Source organism: Nicotiana attenuata, unplaced genomic scaffold, assembly GCF_001879085.1.
Source record: "Nicotiana attenuata strain UT unplaced genomic scaffold, NIATTr2, whole genome shotgun sequence".
Lineage (NCBI taxonomy): Eukaryota > Viridiplantae > Streptophyta > Magnoliopsida > Solanales > Solanaceae > Nicotiana > Nicotiana attenuata.
Genome location: NW_017670681.1, coordinates 359,546 through 371,716, shown reverse-complemented (window position 1 = coordinate 371,716; position 12,171 = coordinate 359,546). Strand labels below are relative to the sequence as shown.

At 38.4% G+C, this 12,171-nt stretch overlaps 1 protein-coding gene across 1 annotated transcript; it reads left to right on the top strand.

The window, feature by feature from the left end:
• Positions 1-5,080: 5,080 nt before the first annotated feature.
• On the top strand, positions 5,081-8,353 carry LOC109242240. Its single transcript, XM_019409094.1, has 2 exons — positions 5,081-5,778; positions 8,126-8,353. The coding sequence occupies exons 1-2, from the start codon at positions 5,272-5,274 to the stop codon at positions 8,168-8,170; spliced, it is 552 nt and encodes a 183-aa protein (XP_019264639.1). The 5' UTR covers positions 5,081-5,271; the 3' UTR covers positions 8,171-8,353.
• Positions 8,354-12,171: the final 3,818 nt, after the last annotated feature.

The window sequence follows — 12,171 nt, the reverse complement described above, 5'->3', positions numbered from 1 at the left end:
TCGGGACCTGCGGTGGCATAAGAAGAAAATAACTCCTTGTTAGCACAAACATGGCGGGTGGCTCCAGAATCTGTCCACCATTCTTTCGGATTTCCTACCAAGTTGCATTCAGACAACATGGCACACAAGTCTTCCATTTCATCTTCAACCATGTTGGCTTGATTCTTTTTCTTCTTATCATTCTTTGGCGCACGACAATCCACTACCTTATTCCCAGATTTTCCACAGCTGTGGCAATTACCCTTGAACTTCTTCTTACTTGGGTAATTCTTTGGTCCAGAAGCTTTCTTCCTCTTCTTATTTTGTGGTGCCTCCTCAACAATATTTGCCCCCATTATTGTCGAGTGTCCACGTGACTTCTTTTCAGCATTTTTGTTGTCATCTTATATCCTCAAACGAACAATCAAGTCTTCTAGTGTCATTTCCTTCCGTTTGTGTTTAAGATAGTTCTTAAAATCCTTCCACAGCGGAGGTAACTTCTCAATGAAAGCAACGACTTGAAAGGCCACATTTATGACCATACCTTCAATAACAAATTCATTATTAATAATAAGATAAATCTTATTAATAAAATTATTGATTTGGGTCATACCTTCAGCAAGGAGGTCATGTACAATGACTTGTAGTTCTTGGACTTGAGTTATGACCGACCTACTGTCAATCATCTTGAAATCCAAGAACCTTGCAGCCACGAACTTCTTAAGTCCAGCATCCTTAGTCTTGTACTTCTTCTCAAGCGCATTCCATAACGCTTTTGAAGTTTCCATGACACTATAGACATTGTACAAGCCATCTTCCAAACAATTCAAAATGTAATTTTTACATAGGAAATCAGAATGTTTCCATGCTTCAGTTACAACAAGTCGTTCATCATCCGGAGTATTTTCAGCCATGACCGGAGGATCCTCCTTGATGAAACGTTGCAAACTCAACGTAGTAAGATAGAAGAGCATCTTCATTCGCCAGCGTTTGAAGTCAATACCGGAAAACTTTCCGGGTTTTTCTGCCGGTGCCATAGCATGAGCAGGAGTAGAACGGCTTGACGAGGCAGCAGCACTCGTAACAATAGCACCCGTTCCCGCAACACTTCCATTAGTTTGGTTTTCATTCGTCATATTTCTGTAAAGTTGAAAACAATACAGAACTTTGTTAAATCAGTGAAGTTTCGATATCTTCAACCTGAATATCAAACCAAACATACAACACGTAACAATGGTGAAGTTTTTATATACTTCAAACCCGTACGTTTATTATTCCGGCAAAGTTTTTATGTACTTTAAACCGGACAGAAAGAATTATTAGAGTAGAAAGCAACAAGGCTTTAGTCTCCAAAACAGTATACAAAATATGAATAACAGTTTAATATATGTTTCAACACAGAAACGTTAGTAAGAAAATTACTTAAGCTTGTGAGCGCTACTGTGTTAAAACACAAAATCAGAAAAAACTTGTTAGAAAAATAAAAGAAACTGGAAAAACAGAAGAGTTTAAGAAATATTCCGAGTCCACAATTTGCTTGTGTGTCCTTAAGGAATTTTAACCCCCTCACACGTTGCCAAGGTAATGGATTAAATCCTCCCAGGATAAAACGGAATAAACCTTCCTGCAAGAGTGGCAATACAAACTGCAGGATACCAACGAACTTAAAGAACGGAGCAAAATCACACTTACGAATTTGAGAGAGAGAGACTGCGAATTAGGATGCAGTATATTCAAAAAGAAAGAAGTTCTGCAGTGTTTTTCGTATCTAGAAAATGGAGTCTTGCCTCAGAATTTATAGGCAATTATCAGAAGAGGTGTCTGGAAAAGGTGCCTTTTCAGAAGAATACGCTGCCTGCTTGCCGCGGTTCTACCGCGGTCGCGGCAGAACCGCGGCCAGAGAGGCCCTCTGAACCTTCAGCAAGGTTCTGCGTATTTTCAGCAGTGATTTGGCATTTAATTAATTATTAAATAATTAAATAAATTTTGTCCAAAAATAATCTTATGGATCGATCATTTTTCCAAATCCAAAGCCAATGCCAAAGCCATAGCCGAGCCGAGCGACGACGACGGCGCGAGGGTTCATTCTCTTCAACTCCTTTTAAGAGCTTTAAGAAGTGATTCTATATATAAGCACACAAATGTGGTTGTCCCTCACCAATGAGGGACAAAGTGCAAGACAAAAGTTCACTTCTTCAAATTTTCAATTTCCCCCCATTTCCAATTCACACTTCTTCTACTTTAAAGCCCAATGGCTTAAAGTCCAACAAAAGGTTGGCACAATATTGTGAATACATGGAGGGAGGTAGAAGTCCAAATACGAATTCGGTCGAACTCAATAATTTTTGTTCAATAGTGTTGTTTGCAATAAATTGTGCAGAAAAAATAAAACTTCAACCACAAACAACTATATAGATTAATAAAAATTCCGGGTTACAACTTTGTTTATACCTTGATTCTTCCATCCGATTGGTTATCCGTAATTCGAGGGCCTTAGTGGCGTATTTCTCAAACGTATGATGATATGCATCTCCTTGATGTATTTGATGATCAAGAAGCATATAACAACACTCCATTTGGGTCTTGAATGTTTCTAGAACTTTGAGTAAGACCGATTTGACATGTCTATGATCTCTTAATGAATATTCTAGGAGTTTTATGGAATTTTGGAGTTCGTATATTTGATCTCATAGTGCATATTCCGAGAGTTTATAGAATTGTTGAGATAATTTTTGAAAGACATATATAGCCTTATTTATAAACATGAATTAGGGGTTGGATGGAGTAGCCACCAAGCAACCCTAATGGGCTCATCTGGTAAATGTTCTAGTCCAAATGTTGTATGCACTAATTTGACAAATTTTCAATGTCAACAAGTGTAATTCTATTATAAAAATCATCAAATATGTACATGTATTAAATTTAGAATCCAATAATTAATTAGCAGTTATAGTTGTCGTTCAAAAATTTAGAACTTATAAAATTGAAATCATGGCTGAATATATGTTAATGTGTTTTTTACGTTTGTACTTTGTTCAGTTAACAGAAATCATGTTAAAATTAACACACAAAATACTTTGTATCGGTGTGTCAAAGTAAATTGATTATTATAAACTAGCCTATTTATAATAAGCTCTCACAGTATAAAAAACGTGTCTAATTAGGCACACGAACTTAAGTGGTGTATATAGTGAAGAACTCACAATGTCTAGAAGATGAAGGTAGCAGAAATAAGGATGTTGAGGTGGATATGCGGGCACACTAGGATGGATAAGATTAGGAATGATGATATTCGGGAGAAGGTGCACTGGCCCCCATTGATGACAAGATGCGGGAAGCGAGGCTCAGATGGTTCGGGCATGTTCAGAGGAGAAGCCCAGATGCTCCGGTAAGAAGGTGCGAGCGGCTGGTTGTGGAGGCACGAGAAGAGGTAGAGGGCGGCCTAAGAAGTATTGGGAGAGGCGATCAGACGGGATATGGCGAGGCTTCAGATTTCCGAGGACATGACACTTGATAGGAAGATGTGGAGGTCGAGTATTAGGGTTGTAGGTTAGGAGGTAGTTGAGTCTTGCCTTACTTCGTACCTTTGCGAGACTAGTCTGGTAGGGTTTTTGTCTAAGATAGCTAGTGGCAATATTGTATCTTACTATTTCGCTTTTCAGTACAGGACCTATTAACTTGCTATCGCTTTAGCTTTGCATCTTTCTTCTGGATTTCATGTTGTCCATGTTTTTCCTATGATTTATGTGGTGATACTAATATTGTCTCCTTTTGTCTTTTTGTTTTCTTGAGCCGAGGGTCTTTCGAAAACAACCTCTCTACTCCTTCGGGGTAGGCGTAAGGTCTGCGTACACACTGCCCTCCCCATACCCTACTAGTGAGATTTTACTGGGTTGTTGTTGTTGTTGTCGTTTTTGGCTCACGGGCTGGCCCAAGCCCAGCCTCGGTCAAGCCTCAAGGGCTAGCAGGCTGACTTGGGCCGGGCTTATAAGCCTCAGTTTAAAATGGGCTCAAAAGGAGTTGTACCTCATGTCACCCTCGATTACATGGAACTCGTTTCCTGGATGGATCCAGCCACATTTACTGGCAGAATAATCTCACCTTTGGTGGTTTCGCTCACCATGTTGAAGTCGTTAAGTACTCGGGCTGCAGGCACAATTTGATCTTATAGGCTGAGCTGTTCTACGACCCCTGATAGAATAATGTTGGTAGAGCTACCTGGATCAATCAAAACACGTTTAACTTGAATTTTATTCATAAGGACAGATATTACCAGTGCATCGTTATGAGGTTGTTCGATCCCTTCTGCATCCTCGTCATTGAAAGACAAGGTTTCTTATGGTAAGTAGTTCCGAGTTCGCTTTTCCCTTGTGATCGTCACCTTGGTGCGTTTAAATACCGGCCCTTGAGGAACACTGACCCCTCCAATCATCATGTGAATCACATGTTGTGGCTCTTCTTGCTCGTTATGTCTGTTTGAATCTCTGTTTTTTAAAGTAGGTTTCTTGGCCGACTCACTTAAGAATTCTTAAAGATCGCCCTCGTAAATANGAGATTTTACTGGGTTGTTGTTGTTGTTGTCGTTTTTGGCTCACGGGCTGGCCCAAGCCCAGCCTCGGTCAAGCCTCAAGGGCTAGCAGGCTGACTTGGGCCGGGCTTATAAGCCTCAGTTTAAAATGGGCTCAAAAAATTCTAGCCCAACCCTACCCAAGTAGCGGGCTGGGTTGGGCTGGCCTCACGGGCCAAGCCTATTTTGACGACTCTAGTTAAAATTAATACACAAAATACTTTGTACCGAGTTGTCAAAGTAAATTGATTATTATAAACTAGCCAACTTATAATAAGCTCTCACAATATAAAAGAACGTGTTTAATTAGGCACACGAACTTAAGTGATGTATATAGTGAAGATTTTTATAATTGACTAAACTTTCTTGAAATCGAGACACAATTAAAAAATTTACTTGATTAAGAATGTCCCTAATTTTGAATAAGAGTAGTACATGAATTTTGAATAATTAAATATGTCCCTAACTTTTGGAGAAAAATATTACCCACAATATTTCAATAATTTAAACACTCTCACCTTCCAAGAAATTGCACTTTTTTGGCTTCTTTCTCCTTATGTCATCACAAAAGTCCAAAACAAACTACTCTCTCTTTCTCTAACCAATAAAACTACAGTACTATTTTTCTCTTTCTCCTCCATCCAAATAAAGTACATCTCTTCAAGCAGAAAGTACAACCATCTATAGCACAACCTTCACTCCAAAGCTCAATTTCTTCAACAAACATGGCTTCCAATTCAAGATTCCATTTGGGTATTTCTCTTCTCTTCATATTAACCCCTTTTACCATCTCTTTCATACTCAGCCCATCACCACAGCCAGAACCAAAACCCACAATATATGATATTCTCCCAGAATATGGCCTGCCGCGTGGCATCTTTCCAGACACTGTGGAATCCTTCAATCTTGATAAAGATGGAAACTTTGAAGTTTTTTTGAAAACCCCATGTTATGTAGAGTTTGAATATTTGGTTTATTATGCTGAAAAGATTAGTGGGAAGCTAAATATTGGGTCAATAACTGAGTTAAAAGGAATTGAAGTGAAAAGATTCTTTTTTTGGTTCAATGTTAATGAAATTAGAGTTGATTTACCACCTTCTGATAGTGTTTACTTTCAGATTGGATTTGTTAATAAGAAGCTTGATATGAATCAGTTTGAGACTATTCATTCTTGTATGAACAATGGAAGTTGGTTGAGCTCTTGTGGTGGAACTTTGAGACAAGTTCTACAGGTAAATCTTGGTAAATATTTAGGATTTTTATACAAATAGTCCATCGAATTTACTGTTTAGCGAACTAGATAGTGTTTTGGTGAAGTATTGAGAAGTAAAGATTGATAATTATGTGTAAGTGTTAGTTAAAGTAGTTATATGAAGTTAAGAGTTGAGATAATCGTGAAGGAAAATGATTATCTTCTCACTTTTGGTGAAAATATTTTTTGACAACCAAACACCATAAAATAACTTATTTTTCTAGAAAATATTTCCAGAAAATATTTTACTTCGCACCAAAGGTTAGATAGTTAACTTCACATTACTAACCTTGTTGTTTATTCTACTTCATCCGTCTCAAATTATCTGTCGTGTTTTTGTTTTGCACGTCTCTGAAGAAAATGGAGTATTAAATAGGAGAGATTTTTGACTGTTTTATCTTCTTTATGTCTTAAGATATAATCTCTCTTCATTTAATATTTACTCATACTTGAAGTACTTGTAGTTTTCAAGAATAATTAATACTCCCTCCGGTCCAAAATAAGTGATTTTTTGGCCTTTTTTTTGTGGTCCAAAATAAGTGATTTTTTCAGGTTTCAAGAATGAATTAATTATTTTTTTCCTACATTGCCCTTGGAGTAAATAGTGTTGGAGTATGTGTTAGGAGTATTTATGTGAAGAGATAGTAAAGGTTAATATGGTCAATTTCATTGCAAATTAATGTTAAAAGGTAAATTTCTTAATCTAGGTGAAAACAACTAAAAAATCACTTATTTTGGACTGGAGGGAGTATTAAGAAAAAAATAATTAATTTAATCTTAAACTTCTAAAATGACAAATATTTGAGACGACTATTCTACGACAGATAATTTGAGACGGAAATAGTGAAGTTTCCAAATTGGTGTCTGGGAGTATCCTATGTGTTTACTAAAACTTCCATTTGAGGACTTATTAGCCTTTATTGGTTGAAACTTGAAAGGTCTGATCATTTAATTGAGAGATTTAGTAATATTAAAAATGGTTGTGTGCGTTACCTTTTTTGGCTAGTTGGTGAAAATCTATGTTGCGCGAGCTCTTCAAAATATTGTTGTACTCGTGTCGGTTTCTTCAAAAATGCTCTACTTTTGGAGGATCCAACATACAACCAATGCTATTTTCGATGAATCCGAGCAACATAGATGAAAATAGTGAGGAGTTTGTTGAATAAGATTCTCTGTGAGTTTTGGATAATATTTTGGTAATTGTAATAATTAAAAATAATTTCTTTGCCTTTTGCAACCTAGGTATGTTAACATTAACTTCCAAATGAGTAATAGTCACTACAAGTAGAGCAGTCATAGGTTGAGAAATACTAATATTAATTGAACAAAAGCTACAAGTCAACCCCTGAATAGTTGACTAATGGATTTGAACAAATGTTATGTTAATGTGAAAACCCTAATAAGCTAGGTTTTAGGCAAGAATTCCTGTTACTATATAATAGTCTACTCTTTTAAGAGTGTGTGTATAGTTTGTTTCATAGTATTATTTTGGTGCCAAGATAAGCAGAATTTTCTCTGTATTCTTCTCCTCCCTATGTTTTACTCATTACTTTCTCCTGTGTCTCTAAATTTTTATATTTGGATTTTGAAATTTCTATTGGAATAAATTGCACATGTATAACATATTGATTTTGGACAAGTCTTTTCAGTATCCTTCATTTTCTTGTGTGAAAACTCATTTTTCATCGATAATTTCACTATTTTTATATGAAGGAAAGCCTTGGAGCAACAATAAAGTTGTCCTCGTGTGAACCTATAGTTGACGGGTTCGAGCCGTGCAATCAGTCGTTGATGTTTGTATCAGGGTAGACTGCCTATATTACACCCCTTGGGGTGTGACCATTCCCTGGACCTTGCGTGAGCACGAGATGCTTCGTGCACCGAACTGCCCTTTTTAACTGCACCATTTTTCTTTAAGTTACTCTTACGAGTTGCTTACTTGTTACTGCCTTTGTTTCGGTTTTCTGTTTGCATTCTTTAGTGTTAGTTCTATTAGTATTTTCGCTTCGGTGTCAGATTTGGTTTGCTTGTTATTGTTCTTTCAATTATCTTTTCTGAGCCGAGGGTCTACTGGAAACATCCTCTCTACCTTCTTAAAGATAGGGATAAGAACTGCGTGCACTCTACCCTCCCCAGATCCCATTTGTAGGACTACACTGGGTATGTCGTGGTTATTGTACTCTTACTAGTTGCCCCATAGTGGATATTTGGTAATAGACCAGCAGTTCTTGAAACATGATTGATCTATTTATTCAGAAGTGACTCAGAAGATATCTGTGGTCTTATAGTTTGTTAGTTGTAACAACCAATTGTCTCTATCTTTTCAGCTTCCAGCTCCTGTCAATGATATGCAAATGCTTAGTACTGAGTAGATGGGAACAAATATGCACCTCAAGCTAAAAGGAGCAATGGCAAATGTATTATCTACTTCATTTCTTGTGAAGTGAAGGTAATCAAGGTTGATCTATGTACAAGAACATATGATCAAGTAAAGATTCCACAAATGTATCATTCTATAATTAAAAAGATGCATTATATTAGTTGATGTATATTCCTTTATTCCACTCCCTCCCCCTCCCCGCGATATGTTCCCCAGCGGATGCAATATGTTTCGCTGGTTCAGCTGAACCCACTGCTTTTAACACGGAACATAATATACATGTGGAAAGTTACCAAACGTTCGACAAAAATTGAATTTTGAACACAATTTTAAGAGTTCAATGGATTCAAGAATAGGAACTTAAAGGTTGAATGCATCAAGTTTAAACTCTGAATTTCTCTATTATTCTTCTGTGAAATGATAGCGGGAGTAGAAGCCAGAAGGAGAAGATAAAGATGAATATGATTAAAACTAAGTGGAAGATGAATTGCAAATTAATTTTGGATGATACAGAGTTCCAATTACTATGAAGATGTCACGACCCAAATCCTAACCTGTCGTGATGACGCCTAACGTAATACTAGACAAGCCGACATTTACGAAATAACTCCAACACTTTTAACAGAAAATGGATTTAAAGCAATTTAAATAATAAAACTTCTCATAAATAGAATAGAAAATTCAAAACACAACGCGAAAATTTTCAACATCGGGGTGTCACTGAGTACATGAGCATCTAAATATCACAACTCTGAAAAATGTACTGTCTATGTATCACGACCCAAAATCCACCAGTCGTGATGGCACCTAACCCAACCTGCTAGGTAAGCCAATTAACAATGATCCAATTCCATTAAACTTAATAAAACATTGAGACAACAGAATTAACTAATTATTATACATTCCCTAAGGACTGGTAGTACAAACCATGAGCTTCTAAGAATAGAGTTTACAAAGTTGTTATGAAGAAAATACATCTTCTGTTTGAAAAGTACATAAACAAAATTCTATAATCTAGGCTACCATGAATAAGAGGCAGCATACAGCAGGAACACATGTACACCTTCAAATCCATCAACCATCTATCGCAGCAACGTCAGCATCCGGGATCTGCACACAATGTGCAGGAAGTGCAGTATGAGTACAACCGACCCCATGTACTCAAAAAGTAACAAACCTAACCTTAGGTTGAAAGTAGTGACGAGCTGGTGCATAGGTCAGGTCCAACACAAATAACCAACAGGAGTTCATACAGTGTACAGCAAATAAGTACAGAAATAGCTCAGAAATAAGGTGCTCAGTCTTTTCATAGTTTTTCGAAAAACAGTTCCACTTTTCAAGTATGCAAATGAAAGCCCAATTCCTCTACCGAAATCGTTAAAAATATGAGTAAGTTTTGAAAACTGTAACTCTTTCTTGAAAAATTCTTTTCCATAATAAGTACACATGTTACATTTCCTTTTTCAAATAACAAGTGTGAAATACCTCTTTATAACCACATATCAATATATGTAAGAAGTCATGAATGACGTGATACCGTACAATATAAGGAAAAATGCGTCTCTATGCATGTATGCCATATGTGCATGCCAATGCCATGTACCTCAGAGATGAATCATGTACTCACACTCTCAGAGTACTCAACCTCACTGCATCCCACTCAACCACTTGGTACGGTATATGGCCCATACGGCCCAGGGAAATCCATCCCGGAACATATACAACACTGACTATAAGTCGTCCAGTACCGAGGATAAAGGGTAATCCAACCCTGTGGAGAAATCCATCTCCAGATATCAAGTACTTCGGACAAATCCATGCCCAGGGAAATCCATCCCTCAATGATGTATAAATGCTCAACCACCCGGTACCGTATATGGCCATGTGGCCCAGGGAAATCCATCCCGGAACATACTCAACAATGACTAGACATCACTCGGTACCAAGGAAAAAGGGAAATCCATCCCTGTGGAGAAATCCATCTCCATATATCAATACTTCGGACAAATTCATGTCCAGGGAAATCCATCCCTCAATAATATCATCCGCGCTCACTGGGGGTGTGTTACAGACTCCGGAGGGGCTCTACAGCCTAAGCGCTATAATTCGCACGGACAACTCACATGCTGCACAGACAACTCACGTGCTATATCATCAATATCAGAATCCGCATGGACAACTCACGTGCCATAGTCTCAACATCTCATTATCAGGCCCTCGGCCTCACTCAGTCATCAGTCTCTCCAGTCTCACTCACGGGCTCACAATATCATGAAACTGACCCGAAAAAATGATATGATGTATCAATAAGTATCAACCGAGACTGAGATATGATATGAATGCATGAATGTGACTCAGTACGAAATATCAATGAATTCAATGAGATGACAGCAAGAAACGACCACTATGGGTCCCAACAATAACAGCATAAAGCCTAAGCATGATATCTAGCATGATTTGACAGCTCTGATACTAAATCACATGGTGAAAATACAGATATCAACAAGAATAGGGCCACTATTCAATGCCTTGGGAACAACAGAGTCCCAATTCACAGGGTGCACGATCACATGCCCGTCACCTAGCATGGGCGTCACCTCAACACCAATCACATAGCACATATACCCTCAGCACTAAGCTTAGAAGAGTTACTTATCTTAAACTAGCCAATTCCGATATCGAGCAAGCCTAGGGATGCTCCAAGAATGCCATCACGCGCGTAGCGACCTCCGAACGGCTCAACACTAGCCAAAAACAACTCAATTACATTAAATAAAGCCCAAGGAAGCAATTACAATTGATAAAGATAGAATCCGAAGTCAAATCCCAAATTCGGCCCAAAATCACACCCGGGCCCACGCCTCGAAACTCAACAAAACTCACAAAATCCGACAACCTATTCAATTACAAGTCCAACCATACTAGTTTTTCTCAAATCCAACTCCAAATCGGTGTTCAAACTTAAAAATTCATATGGTGAAACTTTAGGCCAAAACCCCCAATTTCCTCTTTCAATTCACCAACCAAAAACTAAAATCGAAGATAGATGCATGAAATATAACCAAGACCGGGAGTAGAACACTTACCCCCAATCCTTGTGATGAAAATTGCTCCAAAAATCGTCTCAATCCGAGCTTGAAAATGTTAAAATGAAGCCAAAATCGTGAACCCTTGTATTTAACATCGTGTCCAGCATTTCCGCATCTGCAGACACACTAGCCGCTTCTGCGGTGTCGCTTCTGCGACAAAACCTCTGCTTCTGCGGAACATACTTAAGTCTGCATCTCCGCACCTGCGCTCCTTATCCGCTTCTGCGACCTCGTAGGTGCGAAAAAGACCTCGCACCTGCGGTCTTCCCCAATCCAACACACAACCGCACCTGCGTCCTTCCCACCGCACCTGCGGCATCGCACTTGCAGCGATAGCCTCACAGGTGCGATTACACCAGCAACAGACCAACTTCAACAATGAGCCAAACTTCAAACTTGATCCGATAACCACCCGAGACACACCCGAGCCCCTCGTGACCCGAACCAAACATGCCAACAATTCATATAACTCCATACGAACTTAGTCGAAGCTTCGAATCACTCAAAACAACATCAAAACGACGAATCACACCTCAATTTGGAATCATTGAACTTTAAAACTTCAACTTCCACAACTGATGCCGAAACTTACCAAATCACGTCCGATTGACCTCAAATTTTGCACGCAAGTCACATGAGACATTACCAACCTGCTCCAATTTCCGGAATCAAAATCCGACCCCGATATCAAAAAGTCCATTCCCGGTCAAACTTTCCAAAATTCCAACTTTCGCCATTTCAAGCCAAATTCTACCACGGACCTCCAAATCATAATACATCATACGGAGCTACCCATGCCCTCAAACAACTGAGCAAAGTGCAAATGCTCAAAATGACCGGTCGGATCGTTACACTATGATAGTCTGAAACAAAATACAATAGGCGGAAAGATAGTGAAGAAGAA